This window comes from Clupea harengus, chromosome 1 (assembly GCF_900700415.2).
Source record: "Clupea harengus chromosome 1, Ch_v2.0.2, whole genome shotgun sequence".
Lineage (NCBI taxonomy): Eukaryota > Metazoa > Chordata > Actinopteri > Clupeiformes > Clupeidae > Clupea > Clupea harengus.
This window is the reverse complement of record NC_045152.1, coordinates 2,976,708-2,995,962: the sequence shown is the minus strand read 5'-3', so window position 1 is coordinate 2,995,962 and position 19,255 is coordinate 2,976,708. Positions and strand designations below refer to the sequence as shown.

At 43.9% G+C, this 19,255-nt stretch overlaps 2 protein-coding genes and 1 pseudogene across 2 annotated transcripts; 2 read left to right on the top strand and 1 right to left on the bottom strand.

The window, feature by feature from the left end:
- The first annotated feature begins 2,193 nt into the window (after positions 1 to 2,193).
- LOC105913032 (keratin, type I cytoskeletal 13-like) lies at positions 2,194 to 5,838 on the top strand. Its single transcript, XM_031564485.2, has 7 exons — positions 2,194 to 2,963; positions 3,180 to 3,262; positions 3,648 to 3,804; positions 4,081 to 4,242; positions 4,543 to 4,668; positions 5,111 to 5,346; positions 5,456 to 5,838. Exons 1-7 carry the CDS (start codon positions 2,502 to 2,504, stop codon positions 5,697 to 5,699), a joined length of 1,470 nt encoding a protein of 489 aa, XP_031420345.1. The 5' UTR covers positions 2,194 to 2,501; the 3' UTR covers positions 5,700 to 5,838.
- Positions 5,839 to 9,181: 3,343 nt separating this feature from the next.
- Positions 9,182 to 12,762, top strand: LOC116219972 (keratin, type I cytoskeletal 13-like). Its single transcript, XM_031564475.1, has 7 exons — positions 9,182 to 10,195; positions 10,394 to 10,476; positions 10,725 to 10,881; positions 11,123 to 11,284; positions 11,553 to 11,678; positions 12,034 to 12,269; positions 12,378 to 12,762. The coding sequence occupies exons 1-7, from the start codon at positions 9,734 to 9,736 to the stop codon at positions 12,604 to 12,606; spliced, it is 1,455 nt and encodes a 484-aa protein (XP_031420335.1). The 5' UTR covers positions 9,182 to 9,733; the 3' UTR covers positions 12,607 to 12,762.
- Positions 12,763 to 13,349: 587 nt separating this feature from the next.
- On the bottom strand, positions 13,350 to 18,358 carry LOC105913040 (annotated as a pseudogene).
- Positions 18,359 to 19,255: the final 897 nt, after the last annotated feature.

The window sequence follows — 19,255 nt, the reverse complement described above, 5'->3', positions numbered from 1 at the left end:
CATATATCTATATCACATCTGCACTAATCACCATTGTTGCTGCTCATGTTCTTACTGTTCATACCACTTATATCTTATATCATACTGTATATATCCTATTTATCTATTTTTATATTACCACTATACATATGCACATACTCTGCACTCTTCTGCTTTGCACTTCTGGTTAGATGCTAACTGCATTTCGTTGCCTCAGTACTTGTACTCTGTGCAATGACAATAAAATGTAATCTAATCTAATGTAATTATTTGGGGGGGCTGAAGAACATTTAAGAGGTGCTTCAGCCCCCCTAAAATAGGCCTAACGACGCCCCTGCCTATGCCCTCATATTTCAATACAACCCACAGGGCAAGGGCAGAGACAGACGCTAATACACGAGACTAAAATGACAGTTGAAATCTGAAATCTAAAACGTGCTCCACGTTTTATGGTACAGTGGCTGGCCATCGCCAGAAATCCTCTTATTTTCTCGAGAACCATGATGTGCAGTAGCACCTGATGCAGAAATAGATCACAACCTAATCTCGCAAAGATTCACAGCAACAAGTAAAGGTGCAGTCTATTTTATGTTGTGAAATAAAATAAATGCTTCCCAACGTACAATCATGACACATACAGTATCTGAGAGATAATCACTGACAGTGTTCCCTGTAAGCAAAATGATGTCCCCTCGACGTCCTCTAATGGTCTTTCCGAACGTTCCAAAAACGTAAATGTGTATGGTTCCCTTGACAAACCTAGGACGTTTTGCACGACGTTCCAAGAACGTCCCGAGGACATTGCGGTGACAATTGGGAAACGTTTTCTATAGGTCCTGGACACGTTCTGCAGGACGTCCCAAGAACGTCCCGAGGACATTGCGGTGACGTCTGGGAAAAGTTTTCTAGAGGTCCTGGGGACGTCGCCCAGTGGCGGCGCCAGACATTTTTTTCTGCAGGTGCTATGGGGAGCTTGGCGTTTTAGTGAGGGTGCTATGAAATGAGGATGATAGCCTATGCGTCACATGGTTCTCTACTACAACAACTTTACATGTTTGCTCTCTGTGGTCCATGAAAAGCGCTAAACAAACCGATTGTATTATTATTCCGACAGACGCGCACATCTGCGACGGTCACTGACAAAAGGCAGCATGTTATAGAGTCCGCAATCCCAAATACATAACTTACTTTAAAACACTTGTGGTAGTGAGGATTCAAATTGGGCGACAGGTGACCACTACCATGTCAGATAGAGTGAAATGAATCTTGGAATAGCAGATAGAATTAAATAAAACAGTCAACGAGTCAGAAATGCGTTAAAAAGGTATATATTATTTCAGTTCACAATCATCAGTAATCACATAGAACCTTATGTATACCTAGCACACATACAGACTGCTTGTCTTAGGCTAAAGAGTCTCTGATTTTTTTAAGGCGATTTTTTTTAATCCAAAAAAGAGGAAAAAGGCAAAAAGTTAAAATCTTCGGCAAAAAAGTGCATCTTCGTTGCTAATCAACCGAAACGAGTCTTCAGCGACACAGGGCAATCAATGCATGCAACAAATCAGACAGCTTTCATTAATGTTACACAGCTAACAATACCTTAGTTGCATTGTACTCCAACCACGCAAACTGTCCCAACCAGCTTTTACAAAAACTCCTTTGTTGGACATTCTGAGCGTTCATGCTAATGTCACTGCTAGCACCATGGTTAGCACCCTCAGTAGTGGTGAAGGGTTGACCTCCTTGACCACAACGTTCCTCTCCTTAAAAATCCACACCAGATACCCCTGGCATTTCTTCTTCTTCTTCTACGTCACTCTTGTTTCTTAATGGTTCTTCCAAACATGGACATTTAGGTAGCAAAAACCGATGCATTGTTGATATTCACTTGAAACTACCACGCACTAGCTCGCTTTCTCCTTCAACCGTCCGGTAACGTCAACATTCAAGCCTGCGACGTGAAAGTTGGGTCAAAGGTTATGACAGAATGATTGCTCTGTTTCTACAACAATCTGTTCATTTCAATCTGTTATTATTTTCTTTAGTGAGTTAAATATTATTATCACACAATAAATAACGCAGAATGAAATTAAATAACAATAATAAATAAACCATTATTTTCTTGGGGGTGCTATGGGGGTGCTATGGCTAATCCAGGGGATTAGCCCCCCCCTGGCGCCGCCCCTGACGTCCCCTGTTTGCGGGGTTCTGAGTATGTCGTTTTTTATTTGAGATGATGTTTTATACATTTGTTCAGAATTTAGAGGGTATAAAACTGGCTGAAACAGAGGAACAAAATATGTCAGGTGGAAAGTCCCGTGTGAACATTTTTCACTAATGCAAACTGACCTTTAAAAGCACCCGCGGGAATACTGCAACACCTGAGGGCGAATGGCTGGGATATTTTCGAAGCCATGCCAATGTACCCTACGGCTTTCGCATTTGTATAAAAAGGGTCAGTGTCCGTCTTCTCGTCACTCCTGAGTAGCTCGAAGAAGCATCCGCAGTCTCAACTCACAATGGCAACAACCTTCTCCCGCCGTGTGTCCATGTCCTCCGGATCATCCATCGCAGGGGGTTTGTCTGGGCTTTCCCTATCCGGAGGTGGAGGTCGCATGAGCGTCATGCGGGCTGGTAGTGTCTACGGCGGTGCAGGAGGATCCGGAGTTCGCATCTCCAGCGCTTTTGGAGCAGGCGGTGGCGGTGGCGCAGGGTTCGGGTTCGCTGCTGGCGGTGGCGGTGGCGGCGGTTTTAGCCTGGCCGCCGGTGGCGGAGCTTCCGAGGCAGTCGTTGGCAACGGGAAATTCACCATGCAGAACCTGAACGACCGTCTGGCCTCCTACCTGGCCAAGGTGCACACCCTGGAGAAGGCCAACGCCGAGCTGGAGCTGAAGATCGGACAGTTTCTGGCGGCTAAGATCGCCCCTGCCAGCCATGACTTCTCTGGCTTCATGGTCACCATCGGCGACCTCCAGGCCAGGGTGAGTGTAGCTAGGCGCCCAGTGTCAGTGCAGAAATTCAGTTATTTAAAGACTTCTTGTATGGCTTTACATAGTTGTTGTAAGATGTATGGACTGGCTGAATTATTCTACAGTTCATGTGATTGTAAAACCATAACAAGTATATAGCCTCATTGTACTGCCTGTTGTACAAAATCTAAATTCTTTTTCCTGTTTTTTTTTTTTTTTTACTTTAAGATTATGGCCATCATCAGTGTTAAAGGAGTAGCTGTGCTGAGTATTGACAACGCCAAACTGGCTGCCGATGACTATAGAGTCAAGTAAGTTTTAGCCCTTGTTTACTCTTTGAACATCTTTTGATTTAATTGGTTAACAGCAAAGAGCTTCACTAGAGCGGCACTTCAGAAAAGAGGAAGCCTATATAGACTAAGGGTTGCATAGGGAAGCCATACTCATGAAAAATCTACATGCAACACAACATGCATCATGACCGAAAAAATCCACATTAAGATTTAGGAAATGCACAATGCCCTCTACTAGAATGAATAAGAACGCATGCAGAAACACATGCAACCCAGACCCAGACACTCATCCTAGCACAGTATCCTGCACTCATCCTAACACAATATCTTGCATTCATCATAGCACAGTATCTTGTCCTTTTTCTGTTGAGATGTTTATTTAAAATGCTTTTTTCAATTTCAGATATGAGGCAGAGCTGGCCATGCGCCTCTCCGTTGAGGCTGACATCGCTGGACTCAGGAGGGTGCTGGATGACCTCACCCTCTCCAAATCCGACCTGGCCATGCAGATCACAGGCATCCAGGAGGAGGTCGCCTTCCTGAAGAAGATCCACCAGGAGGTTTGTTCTTTTTTTTACTCATTCATATGTCCCTGTAGTCTTTGTTGTTGCCGTTTTTATTTCTCTTTGTAGCTGTTTGAGCTACACACTTGCATGAAAAGTGGTGCACGTATAAAGTTCATTATTATTGGGCTCCTCAAAATGCTGCGGAATGCCCCACTGTGCGTCGGGGTCCTGTTCATCATGACATGTTTATTTTGCGATACTGACAGGCGGACTATACATGATTCCTTACATATCATCATCATCGTCATCATCATCATTATTTTGTCTTAGGATCTCCTGGTTGTTCGGGGACAAATCGGCGGAACAGTAAATGTGGAGGTGGACGCTGCTCCTCAGGATGACCTCACTATCGTCCTGGCCGGCATCCGTGAGCACTACGAGGCTGTGGCCACCAAGAACAGAAAGGAGCTGGAGGTCTGGTTCCAGGCAAAGGTGAGTAGGCTACATGAGCCATTCCACAGAGCTGCTAACCTTGGAACAAATTTGCTCCAGGTCAGGACAGAAACTAATGTCTGGTTTTAGTCTTATAGTTAGTAATCAACGAAAAAGCCTCTAACAAAAAAGTGAATACCCAGATATTAGTACAGTAGTTGTTACGGCACAATTGGGTTAGGCCATTAACAGTTTTCATACAAACTCAAAAATACAAGAACATATTTACAACCACAAAAGATGCACTAAAGCAACTTGTCACATGTCAACTTTGTTGCATCTTCTTCTCAACGTCTGTAGTCCGAAGCGCTCAGCAGAGAAGTCCTGACAAGCACAGCCACCCTCCAGACGTCCACATCAGAAGTCACATCCATCAGGACCACTGCACAGGCACTCCAGATCGAGCTCCAAGGCCTCATCAGCATGGTGAGTGCAGAATAAAACGGTGCCATACAGTGAAGGGACTGAATGAACAGCGCTTTGCCCTCCCTCATCATACACGGCTGAAGTGCCCTTGAGCAAGGCACCTAAACCCCAACTGCTCCACAATTATAATAATATGCAATATAAATATCAGTACCATCACTGTTATTATCAATATTTCATATTAATGTTGCAATCCTATTTTGGCTGTCTATTATAGTTATTGTTGCATTGAGCAATAATGATCTTGCTTTAGATATCTAGGTGAATTACGGGGGGAGGTTTCTCTACCTGTCCTTATGTGTTTTACCTCTGCATAAGCAAAGATTAAAAAGCTATTACTTCCACAGACGTATATTCTAGATGTCTGAAACAAGATAATTATTGCTCAAATCACCAATCAATATGAGACTATCTGACTTGTCTTCCTCTGTTTGTGTCTCAGAAAGCGTCCATGGAAGCCACTCTGGCTGAGACACAGACCCGTTATGCTGGCATGCTGGCCAGCTTCCAGATGCAGGTGAGCAGCTTGGAGGAGCAGCTTGGCGCTCTCCGTGGAGGCCTTGAGCACCAGGGCCACGAATACGCACTCCTGCTCGACATCAAGACCAGACTGGAGCTGGAGATCGCCGAATACAGTAGACTGCTCGGCGGTGGCGCATACGCTCACAGTCACATCTCGTAAGTACCGAGCTTGAATTGGGAGATTGAGTAACACGAACATTTGTTTAAAATTCGATGATTAATCTCGTGTTCATACATCGTCTCTCTTCTCTTCCCTTTCTGCCAGGAGCGCGTCGACTTATTCAGCGTCGACTGTGTCAGCGTCGACTGTGGCAGCGTCGACTGTGGCAGCAGCGGCTGTGTCAGCAGCGGCTGTGTCAGCAGCGACTGTGTCAGCAGTGATTGAGTCAGCGGCAGTTGAAGCAGCTTCCACGTCCACCACAAGAACCAGAGTGGTGACAGTGACTGAAGAGCTGGTTGATGGACTGGTGGTGTCTTCTTCCACTTCCTCCTCCGTCATCGGTTCCTAAGGAGGTGCCGTCACTAAAGTGGAACCCCTGACCCACGACTTACCTGTTGCTGATTCACCTGAGCACAAGGCAAGTTTAATCCTGCAGTTTGCCACAGGTCATCTGTGATATCAAGTCAGAAAAACTTTCAATAAATCAAGAGTCCACTAAATTCAGTTTGAGCTTCATTATTTATCTGGATTTGGTGAGAAAAACAAAACAATCAAACCCTGCTTCAAATGGTCCTCAGTTAGACTGTATTATTCCAGTCTTTAATCTCTTGGGATCAGGTTATCATTAATGAAAAGGTGCAGTACAATGAACTTAAACCACAGAAAGATGTGGGATGTGGAGACATACCATCAAACCCTAGGTCTATAATATTAGCAAGGTGTAGCACATATGTAGCAATATAATGACATATGTCTGGTGATGAAGGGATTTAATGAACAACATTCATCATCAGATACTAAACATGTAACAGCTGTCAATATACAGCCATACAGCCGCAGGGTAAAAAAAAACTGTAATTAACGGTAAACCCATCCTTCCAGCAAACTGTAATTAACTGTAAACCCATCCACACCAGCACTCTGACATGACTTTTGAGATACACAGTTAGAATTGAGAGCATTTTAATACACCATCGCAAACTTGCGTTTGACCAACAAAATGACAACGTACCTGCTATGTTACGGTTCTTGAGCTTTACTGTAAAGTAAAGTCTATGTGGTCAAAGTTTTAAAACACATAACTTATATAATGGTTTTGATAAATTAACAAGCATCATTACGGTTTAACATTAGTTTCAACATTGTTGTATAACAAGTCTGCCTTACAGAAGGGGGCATAGGCCCACATTAACATATCCTTTCAGGCTCAATTCAAACAAAGACAAAACACAACAACTAAATCAATCATCAAATACTGTAGCTTTAGGGGTGAAAGTACATATCTGTACACAATGTGACGAACCAGAGGGTTCATTCTCTTTAACAAACTTTAAGTTCTGGTGTAATTAGCAGAGAAACAACTTGCATATGGATGAGATGAACAGGGAAAATAAATCTATGTTCAACCTAATACATGAAAATGCAGCTCCTCGCAGTGAAAATCTACAAATATGATCTCTGTCTACGATCACACACACAACGGTATTTTAAAAGTGCAGAAACAAAATACTGATGAATTGCTCCTTGTTCCTTGTTATGTCATAAGTAGGCCATGATAGACTCAAACATTTAGGTAATTTCTGGCACAATTTAGTATGAGAGTATTCTACTCTCATAACAGACTGGTGTTTTATAAACAGTTTGTTTTATAAACATTGATGGTTCTGTCACCAGTCAGGTATCCATATACTCACAACTGTTTCTACGTGGTTAGTGAGCCACCTAGTGGTGGTTTATGCCTATTACAACACGCCGAGAAGAAACGTGTCCACCTAGTGGCTCCGGTCTTTCAGTGCTGCTAGACACAGACACACCTGTGTCGCACTCGTTGTCTAACTCGATGTTCATATTAGGCTAGTGTATAGTATGTGATTCCACTACGGCGGAATAAAAAGCTTGCCGCTCAAATGACATCCTGATATCTGAAGCGTTGACAAAGTATACAATAAACATAAAAAATCTTTTATCAAAGCTAGCATAAATACAAGTATGTTCTTTTCTCAGAAGGAGATTTGCAATTTGTAAAGCATACCAATAAGTACACCTACAGGTTCATACAGATAGGCAGACAACAGCTGTCAGAAAAGAGCTGTCCAGGTTTGTGGCTGTCACTGTGGTTACCCTTGCTAATAGAAAATTTGATGTGATTTAGTTGAATGTTCAATGCTACAGATGTCCATTGAGTGAGTATGTTGCACTCCAGGTTTGACATTGCTTTTATGCAGCAGTTCCACTTCAACAGCAGGATGAAAATGGAAAATACAATCTAAATTTAGGGTCACATGACAAGAATTATATATGGTTGTCCAGATACAGGTGGTGGGACATTTTAACTAACTGTCCCCTATCCCACAGACACACACAAATTAATATTTCTGGCTACGCTAATGGGGTTGGGGGGGGAGCAGTGGGTGCTTCTCTCAGACTCAACCAAACAAACTTTCTGTAAACCTAATTCATACCCGCCCAATACCAACAAACTCACTTCTCACTTCTGCCACTGATTGGCATGTCTGTATGTATGTACCGCATGTATGTTTGTATGTATGTATGTATCTATCTATCTCTCTATATATCTATCTATCCATGTATCTATCCATCTATAGATGTTGTTGGATCTGTGTGTGAAGTAGGTTAGTGTGTTGTAAATGGCGTCTATTTTGCCAAATACTTTAAAACCCAACTGTAGAATTTTGAGAAAAATGGAGTTTGATTATCCAGTATGGAAGAGCTTACAGTTGCCTGTTTGGGTCAAAATACATATCATTCCATCACATACTTGCTTAACTGTTCTGTCCGTTAGTTAATATATCTGGCAGTTACCTTAACTTTAAGTGATAAGTTAATTTTATAGCATAATGATAAAGATATGTAAGTAATAAGCACTGCAAATTGAAGAGGAGAGTTTACTTTTCTACATTAGCCAGCAGTACCAAACCAACAGGTTATAAGCCTACAGTCTTCTATTGAGCTTGAGGGGGGATTGAAATTGCTTTGACATTTTCTAAAGGGTAAATGATCAGATCCCAGACACTCTCACACGCACCCAAGATGATCCTTCCCCGTCTTCCACATACTTGTGGTTGTGACCACGTACCACATATTACAAATCAGAGTTAATCTTTCATCTAATCCTCTACACTAATGATATGTTCCCCATTTCCAGTTATACCATAAGTATTTCATTTTCACAGTACGTAAACCTAGTGTGGACTTACAACGTGTAGACTTGCCTTTTGAATAATGCAACATTACAGGGACCTTTTTAATAAGAAATGGAAGTAGGATCGATTAGAATATTAGCATGCCTAAATACAATGTCAATCCGCAAGGACCTGAAACAGATACGTATGATGAAGGACTAAACTTTGTTTCTGTGACCACTAATTGAGAATGTTTGAGGTAGAAAATAAAATTGGAGGCACCAGCACCTGATGCAATAATAGATCACTCCCTAATCTTGCAAAGAGTCACTGGTTCCACACCAACAAGTAAAGGTGTAGTCTGTTTGAAAGAATATAAATGATTCTAGACGTAAAATCATGGCACATATCTGAAAGATAATCATCAGTATGTTGTTTTTTGTTTAAGGTGTTGTTTTATGCATTTGTTCAGAACTTAGAGGGCAGAAAATGTGTCAGGTTGAAAGTGCCGTTAGAGTTACAGCAGCATCGTAAATCCAGAGACATTTTCATTTTGAAAACCAAAAAAAAATAAAGATCAAATTTTATTCTACACGTGACGGTGAAAAGGATCCGTCTATAGGCTAGGCTATAGCCTTGCTGAACTAACATAGCGTTCTTTTTGTAGCATGTTTTGAAAATACTGCTTGACTGACTTTGTGTGGTTGTATTTGTTGAACAAATAATTTTCTGTCGTATTCCACAAGTTAAAACCTACTGAAATAGCTGAACCAGTGCGTTGAAATTACTCTAATTCTGAATTTCGCTGCAGCAAACTAATGATAAATTATGACCAATTTGTCGGCATTTTTAACGACCTTTGCATTTTATGACAGTAAAACATCATGTTAACATCATATGACATTAGAACATCATGTTCCCAACTGAAACACCGTCTGATGTCCCAAAATAATTAAGCATGACAAGATAATAGGGGATCAAACGGGAGCCTACGGCATTCGACATTTAATGACGCCTTTTCCCCTGGAGAGCGCTTGTGGTTTTTAACGATTATGGCAACCCCTGAGTGAACATTTCTCACTAATGCAAACTGGCCGAATCACCCAAGGCGGAATCGCTGGAATATTTTCAAAGCCATGCCAGTGTACCTTACGGCTTTTGCATTTGTATAAAAAGGCTTGTGCCCGTCTTCTCATCACTCCTGAGCAGCTCGAAGAAGCTTCAGCAGCCTCAACTCACAATGGCAACAACCTACTCCAGCCGTGTGTCCATGTCCTCCGGATCATCCATCGCAGGGGGTTTGTCTGGGCTCTCCCTGTCCGGAGGTGGAGCTCGCATGAGCGTCATGCGGGCTGGTAGTGTCTACGGCGGTGCAGGAGGATCCGGAGTTCGCATCTCCAGCGCTTTTGGAGCAGGCGGTGGCGGTGGCGCAGGGTTCGGGTTCGCTGCTGGCGGTGGTGGTGGCGGCGGTTTCAGCATGGCCACCGGTGGGGGAGCTTTCGAGGCCGTCATTGGCAACGGGAAATTCACCATGCAGAACCTGAACGACCGTCTGGCCTCCTACCTGGCCAAGGTGCACACCCTGGAGAAGGCCAACGCCGAGCTGGAGCTGAAGATCAGACAGTTTCTGGCGGCTAAGATCGGCCCTGCCAGCCATGACTTCTCTGGCTTCATGGTCACCATCGGCGACCTCCAGGCCAGGGTGAGTGTTGGGAGGCGCCCAGTAAAAATGCATTTATTTAAAGTTAAAGGCTTCTTATGTGGCTTTACATAGTTGTTGTGAGATGTATGGACTAGCTGAATTATTGTACAGTTCATGTGATTATAGAACCATGACAAGTATTACCTGTTGTACAGAATCTAAACTTGTTTTTTTTTTATTATTATTTTATTATTTAAGATTATGGCCATCATCAGTGTTAAAGGAGGAACTGTGTTGGGTATTGACAACGCCAAACTGGCTGCCGATGACTTCAGAGTCAAGTAAGTTTCAGCCCTCTTTGAACTTAATTTCATTGAATTGGTTATCAGCAAAGAGCTTCGCCTGCGAGGCACTTCAGAAAAAAGGAAGGTTTAGGTAGTGCACAATGCCCTCTACTGGAATGGAAGTACGCATGTAGAAACACATGCAACCCAGACACAGATACACATCCTAGCACATTATCTTGCACTCATCATATCCTGTACTTTTCTCTTGACATGTTGATTTTAAATGCTTTTTAAAATTTCAGATATGAGGCAGAGCTGGCCATGCGCCTCTCCGTTGAGGCTGACATCGCTGGACTCAGGAGGGTGCTGGATGACCTCACCCTCTCCAAATCCGACCTGGCCATGCAGATCACAGGCATCCAGGAGGAGGTCGCCTACCTGAAGAAGAACCACCAGGAGGTTTTTTTTTTTTTTTGTACTCATTCATATGTCCCTGTAGTCTTTGTTGTTGCCGTTTTTATTTATTTTTGTAGCTGTTTGAGCTACACACTTTCTTTTTTTTTTACTTATTTGTTGTTGAGGAATGCCCCACTGCGCATCGGGGTCCTCTTCATCGTGATGGATTTATTTTGCGATAGTGACAGGCGGACTTTACATGAACCTTTACATATCATCATCATCATCATTATGTATTCCTTAGGATCTCCTGGTTCTTCGGGCACATATCGGCGGAACAGTAAACGTGGAGGTGGACGCTGCTCCTCAGGAGGACCTCACTATCGTCCTGGCCGGCATCCGTGAGCACTACGAGGCTGTGGCCACCAAGAACAGAAAGGAGCTGGAGGTCTGGTTCCAGGCAAAGGTGAGTAGGCTACATGAGCCATCCCACAGAGCTGCTAACCTTGGAACAAACAGAAACTAATGTCTGGTGTAATAGATCGAGAGTTGGTTAACAAAGAAAGACCCACTAACAAAAACGTGAATAGCCTAATATTAGTACAGTCATTGTTATGGCACAATTGGGTTAGGCCATTTACTGTTAAATACAAGAACATATTTACAACCAGAAAAGATGCACTAGCAACTTGTCACCCGTCAACTTTGTTGCATCTTCTTCTCAATGTCTGTAGTCCGAAGCGCTCAGCAAAGAAGTCCTGACAAGCACAGCCACCCTCCAGACGTCCACATCAGAAGTCACATCCATCAGGACCACTGCACAGGCACTCCAGATCGAGCTCCAAGGCCTTTTCAGCATGGTGAGTGCAGAATAAAACGGTGCCATACAGTGAAGGGACTGAATGAACAACACTTTCCCCTCCCTAAACATACACGGCTGAAGTGCCCTTGAGCAAGGCAGCCAAACCCCAACTGCTCCACAATTATAATTATCTACAATGTAAATATCAGTACCATCACTGTTATTATCTATATTTCATATTAATGTTGCTTTCTCTACCTGTCCTTATGTGTTTAACCTCTGCATAAGCAAAGATAAAAAAAGCTATTACTTCCACAGACGTAACTCCTAGATGTCTGAAACAAGAACAATTTTGCTCAAATCACCAATCAACATGAGACAATCTGACTTGTCTTCCTCTGTTTGTGTCTCAGAAAGCGTCCATGGAAGCCACTCTGGCTGAGACACAGACCCGTTATGCTGGCATGCTGGCCAGCTTCCAGATGCAGGTGAGCAGCTTGGAGGAGCAGCTTGGCGCTCTCCGCGGCGGCCTTGAGCACCAGGGCCACGAATACGCAATCCTGCTCGACATCAAGACCAGACTGGAGCTGGAGATCGCCGAATACAGTAGACTGCTCGGCGGTGGCGCATACGCTCACAGTCACATCTCGTAAGTACAGAGCTTGAATTGGGAGATTGAGGAACATGAACATTTGTTGAAATTCGATGATTAATCTCGTGTTCATACATCGCCTCTCTTCTCTCCCCTTTCTGCCAGGAGCGGGTCGACTTATTCAGCGTCGACTGTGTCAGCAGCGGCTGTGTCAACAGTGATTGAGTCAGCAGTGATTGAGTCAGCAGTGATCGAGTCAGCAGTGATCGAGTCAGCGGCAGTTGAAGCAGCTTCCACGACCGCCACGCGAACCAGAGTGGTCACAGTGGTTGAAGAGGTGGTTGATGGACAGGTGGTGTCTTCTTCCACTACCTCCTCCATCATCGGTTCCTAAGGTGGTGCCGTCACTAAAGTGGAACCCCTGACCCACGACTTACCTGTTGCTGATTCACCTGAGCACAAGGCAGGTTTAACCCTGCAGTTTGCCACAGGTCATCTTTAATATCAAGTCACAAAAACTTCCAATAAAGCAAGAGTCCACTAAAATCTACATTCTGTTTGAGCTTCATTATTTATGTGGAGTTGGTGAGAAAAACAAAACAATCAAACCCTGCTTCAAATGGTCCTCAGTTAGACTGTATTATTCCAGTCTTTAATCTCTTGGGATCAGGTTATCATTAATGAAAAGGTGCAGTACAATGAACTTAAAACCACAGGTAAATGTGGGACGTGGAGACATGCCATCAAACCCCAGGTCTATAATATTAGCAAGGTGTAGCACATACTGTATGTAGCAATATATTGACATATGGTGATGAAGGGATTTAATGAGGGTAAAAAACTGTAAACTCTGAACAACATTCATCATCAGATACTAAACATGAAACAGCTGTCAATATACAGCCATAGGGTAAAAAACTGTAATGAACTGTAAACCAATCCACGCCAGCGTGACTTAAGCTATACGGTTAGAATTGAGAGCATCTCAATTCTCCATCTTAAACTTACGTTTGACCAACAAAATGACAACATACCTGCTATGTTACGGTTCTTGAGCTTTACTGTAAAGTAAAGTCTGTGGTCAAAGTTTTAAAACGCACAACCTATATAATGGTTCAGATAAATGAACAAGCATCATTAAAGTTTAACATTAGTTTCTTTTTAATAACTCATTCCAGTACATGGTTTAGGAATTACATGTTATCAATAAATGTGTACATGGTGAGTATTTTACTGGAAGAAAGAAACCGGAATGGCACCCACTACAACACAGTTCAGACAAGGTACAAAGCTCTCTACGCATCCCTGTGACGCCACCGACCCCAGAAACATAGACACTTGCATAAGAGCAAATCAGTCACAACATGGACCCCAAACAACATAATGCAAAATAAGGACATAAAAGGTATGAAAAACATAAAGGAAACATATATATTTATATATATACTGTAGTATTTATATAAAAAAAACAAATAGGAATAATACTCTGAGAGGTTAAAAGGTGTTTAGCTACTATCATTACTGAGACTGCTGCCACTGCTAAGGTCTGACTGGTCTCGTTTGTGGATTTGCTCATGTGCTTTGAGGTGGCCTGACTGGCTGAAGTTTTTGCCACAGTGGGAGCATGCGTAAGGTCTCTCCCCCGTGTGGATCTGCTGGTGTGCTTTAAGATGTCCCAAGCGCCCAAAGCTCTTGCCGCACTGGGTGCAGCCAAAAGGCCGCACACCCGAGTGGATTTTCTCGTGCGTTTTGAGGACTCCTGAATTGCTGAAAGATTTGCCGCACTCGGAACAGGTGTAGGGCTTCTCGCCCGTGTGAATCTGTTGGTGGTTCCGGAAGCTGGTCTCCTTGACGAAGGTCTTGCCGCAGTGCGGGCAGCAGAACGGGCGCTCCCCAGTGTGGCTTAGCTGGTGAGTTTTGAGTTCCTTGGACTGGCTAAAGCTCTTTCCGCACGTGAGGCAGCCAAAGGGCTTCTCGCCTGTGTGCAGCCTCTGGTGGGAGCGGAGGTCGTCCGCTTTGGTGAAGCCCTTGGGGCAGTGTGCGCATGTGTAGGGCTTTTGCCCCGTGTGAATGAGCTGGTGGCGCTTCAGGTTGCCTGCCTGGCCAAAGCTCTTGCCGCACTGCGGACAGATGTAGGGCCTCTCCCCGCTGTGGATGCGCTGGTGGGTCTTGAGGTTCCCCAGAGTGCTGAAGGTCTTCCCGCACAGTGTGCAGGAAAACGGTCTCTCGCCGTTAAGGTTGCGAGGCTTGCGCGGACCCGCGCTGTGACCTTTGGTCCCCGTTTGGCTCCCCTCTGCCTGGCCCGATCCGAGGTCGTACAGGCCCCCCGGGGAGAAGTCGGAGTCCAGTTTTCCCATGCCATCGATGATGGCGTCCGGCCGTAGCTTATTAAGCTCAGTCCGCAGCTCTGCCATGTGGATGGACTCAAGGCCGGTGATCTCGGACCTCAGGTGGCTGGACATGAGGTTGGGTTCGTACTCTGTTTTGATTGCGCTCAGTTCAGTTGCGTAGTAACATTGCAGGTCGGTGTGCTGCTCCGACTTGATGTACTCCAAGCTGTCCGAGACGTGTGTGATGTAGTCGAATACCAAGCTGGGCTCATAGTGATTCTTGTAGGAGTCCAGCTCGGTGCTGTGAAACGAGTGCAGGTCGCCGTGGTGTTCCGACTTAATATAGTCCAGCCCACTGATCTCCATCTTGATCTGGTCCGAGCCCAGCTCGGCCGTGCTGAGCGGCTGGATCTCCGACAGGTCCACCGTGCATATTGGGTCTAGGTCCGGCTCGCTCTTCACGCACGACAGCATGACCATGGGCTCTGCGATCTCAGACGCCAGCGTGTTTAGGGTGGGCGAGGGGCAGTCGGAGGAGGAGAGCAGGTGGAGAGCAGGGGTGCTGCACTCGGGTCGGAGCGGGTCCAAGGGTGGCGAGCGCACTCGGACGCCAGCGTGCTCAGCCCCAGAGGGATGCACTCAGTGTCTAGCTCTGCCATGGTGGCGGAGTCCTGTCCACACTGGGGGCGGTGGCTTCCGTTATGGGGGCAGAGGTTGTGCTTTAAAAGTGACAAAAATGTGGTGGCCTCACACCTGAGAAAACTAGAAGAAGCCACGTTCTGTTTTCCTGTGATAGGTGCCAAGCCTTGTTCCCTGGGTTAGGGTAAGTGCTGGCCGCCAAAGACCCTGCATATTTGAACACATAAGAGATACAGATCAGTACAGTTGTGACAATACTGTAGGTGTAAGTACATTGTATATTTTCTTCATGCCAAGCCAAAACACAGCAACACACATGCAGTTCAGCGTGTATCAGGGTGCTTCCACACGTCAGACAACTTCATTGTATCAGCATGAGCATCAGTATCAAAGCAGCAATAAGGAGTGTTGGTCTATAATTAGCAAGTGAACTACCTAAAAGGCATTCAGATACCTTGCAAAGACCAACAACAGGATAGCTGTTCTGTTTCATGCTGTGAAAGCTGTTTAACATTTTCGCTTGGTCGCCTGGCTCGGAAAATAACGAAATAGTGCATATCCTGGGTGGATAGTGTGAACGACAGGTGCGTTTATCTGCCCTTCTCATGACCATATACCATCAAAGAGGATTTGAAGATGATACCAAAACTAGCAGCCTATAAATATTTTAAAAATAGAACAAATTGTTGTATAGTGTTTAAAAATAATCCTGCTAAAAGGTCCTGCAACACGAAGCCAGCAATGTGAACCCATTAAACCTAAATACAGACAAAGTCTGCGCACCAAACAGATCAATATTCACTCAACTGCTATTGTGCATAGATAGAAAAAAGCAGCTAATTCCATAGTTTGACATTTACCCTACAGGCCTCTAACACATTTCAAGGGCCTGTCATTGTGCACCTACCTACTTCTGGTACGTATGTGGGCACAGGCAAACTCAGTGAGTCACAAGCGTGACTCATGTTGCAGCTGGTAAGGCTCCCATGATGGCTGCCAATTGTGAAGGGCCTCACTTCACAACCTACAGCGCCTTTGGTGGCCATTTATTAATATATTAAACAATCCATAAAGCTAAAGTTAATTTTTATATATTATTATCTGCCTCTTGAGAGCAAGTCTGAGTGCATTCACACGTACAGAGACTAGGCCTACAATCAGCTATTCTCCCTGTGTCTGATTTCACAGCGAATAATCCCAGTCCATGCACCAGGCAATGCGAACTGGTACAATCTAATAATGAACAGTAATTCTGCTACTTCTACTGCTGTGACTACATTGAAAACTATTTGCCAACTATTACTATTTTTACTACAAGAGCTAATAAAGGCGTTGACACAAATAATAGCAGTAACAAATGCATTATTATTATTTTATAATATCTGTTTTTGCTGATTTTTTACTTTATTATATGCTTTTAGGTAGTAGGTAATCATCACTATTGTTATCATGACTACAACTATACACTACTAGTAGTACTTCTACTAGTACTTCTCCTGTTATTGTTGTTGTGGCATACAAATATTTGTGTTGTTCGGTTTTTTTTTGGAGGTAACTTGCAAAGCAAACAAGGACTCGGGCTAATACACAACTTCACTCGTAGTGTTAGAATTGGCAAAGAGGCTCCACATCATTAACACTAATGACTGATGTTTTTCAAATGCTAACAGTCCGTTTGTGGATAAACACAGCTCACCTTGATCTTTACAAAGTGAAGGATAAGTGAGCTCCGTATAGTCATTGTTTTAAAAGTAGAAGATTATTTCCTAACTTTAAGTATTTAACGTGCAACTGTTTATTTCTTGCAGACACATTGTGTTCTGAAGATGATACACCGATTTTCACCCATGACCTCATTTTGCATGCAGCCTATTATAAGCGCATGACATACATCCATAACGTGACAAAATTATAGAAATCAAGTACTGTCAAATAAGGGCACATATGTTGTGTGCAAAAAGCTCATAATTTGAGTGGCTAAAGTTCAAGGGAATACATCCTTGAGCTATGCGTTGTAGGCAACCGCACTAACTTCAATAAGAAAATGTCAGGCATGCGATTTATTTTACATCAAAGAGTTAAAATCTGTTGGTAACCTAAAAAAAAGTTACGCGCCTGCTTTCTACAATATATTGCATTTCCCAGTATGGTATATCAATATCACTGTTATAACTTGTGAATTTCAACACTAATTTTGCATTTGAAATGCTATTCGGCAAGCATAACTTTGCCTACCTATGTGTCGAACTACCTTTTTGCAGCTAGGTAGCTTGCCAGTTCGCCACGCATCATGCACTTTTAGCTGGCAGCTCCAATCTGGTGTTTTTCTTCCTCTGTATTCGTACTTAAATTAATACGTGAAGCATAGTTGGGGAATGTAGAAAAGGAGAGTTCCGTTTCGTTACAGAAGTAAAAGTTAATCCGCACATCAATCAAAAGTGTTCTTATGATCTCAGAGGGTACGATAATATACAAAGACGGGGCGAAATGCCATCTAGCCAGCTAGCCAGTGGCCATCTTGTTTATTGCTAACGTCGCTGATACAGCGAACCACATAGCCAGCCTACAAGCACGAGAGGAAAGTTGTAGCCTATAAAGCGCAGCATCGCTAGCAACAACTTTTTGCCTCGCACGTTTGCTTCTTTGATATCCCGTCCGGTTGGAGGGAGAATTTTCCATAACAAAAGACGACCTATCAAATTACGATAGGCTACCTGCGCTGGGCCATGCACATTTTACATCACCGAGCAGAAAGAGGTGAAAAACATGAAATATAGCTTTCCAGCTGCAGCTACCTGCTGTTTGCCCAGTTCATTGTTTTTTTTTTACGTCTTCGGCTCGCCGTCGTGATTGAAAGGGAAAACCTGTGCCGGACCCGCCACGTCCTCTTCGGCCCAAGAGTCCAGCAGCCTCCGTGTCGCGCACTCCTTTTCTTTCCCCTCTCCCTCTCTCCTCTCCTCCCTCTCTCTCTCTCATTGACTAATTCCGCTTCGTTTTCACTCCCTTGTCGCTTTCCTCGGTGTTTCTGCTGTGCACTTCCGTCGTAAAATGTAAACTGCGCGCGCAGCATGCATTCTCTCGGGGCGGCATTTCACTTCCGATGTATAGAGAATGATTTGCTACATTGTAACTACTGATGATCTACGTTCACCATCGATAGCCATTGCTATGGAAATATGAAACTGATTTGTGTCAGACGCTGGATACTTGTTTTGTGTCAACAGTGTGGAATCAATCTGTGTCAGTGTACCATTCTGCCACAATGCTGGTGGTTCTCATATGCAAGTCAAGGTTCCACCTTAGTTCATACCTGATGACTATAGGCATTCCATCACTCTATGCGAGGGAGATCATGGTTGTCAGCGCTCTGCAGATCTTGATGACTGACAAGCTAGGGTTTGACCTCATTATTGCGCGTGCTTGACGACCACACAAACGGTAATTTCCAGAGCAGCGTTACAGACCAATGCATATTATGTGTGTATAGGCCTATCTGAGATACTTTCTTGTGGTGACTATTGCAAAAGATCACTCTTTTGTTAATTTTTCAGTTAATACTATCAGTCTATATTAAACGTGGCAGGCACATCAACACCAGTGTGAATATCCTGCATGGCATATTGTTTTCATTAATGCCCAAATGCTCACTGATAATCACTGATATAAGATCAAGTTTTTGACAGTCAAGAAAGTACTATGCCACTGCAGGAGGTATAGCAAGACCCAGACCTGGACAAGCACCCTGGATCATGCCACGCAGTATTGAGATTTAGAGCTTTAGAATAGATAGATGTTGAGATTTTTCAAGGGGTCCATCATTTCTCTCTACGCTCCTCTGTTCCTGGATGATGATTAACAATGAGGTGTGTGTTCGACACAGATGACAGCCTTGTACAGACCGGATCCGGCCATGGTCCGGCCTTGAGACAATTTGATTGTTTTGGCGCTATATAAATAAAATTGAATTGCATTGAATGGTCTGGCCCAGACTTGCACCAGATCTGAACAGCGGCCACCTCACGTTAAAACAAATGTGTTTTTCCTGTTGCCATGACACAGATGAGTTGAAGGCTG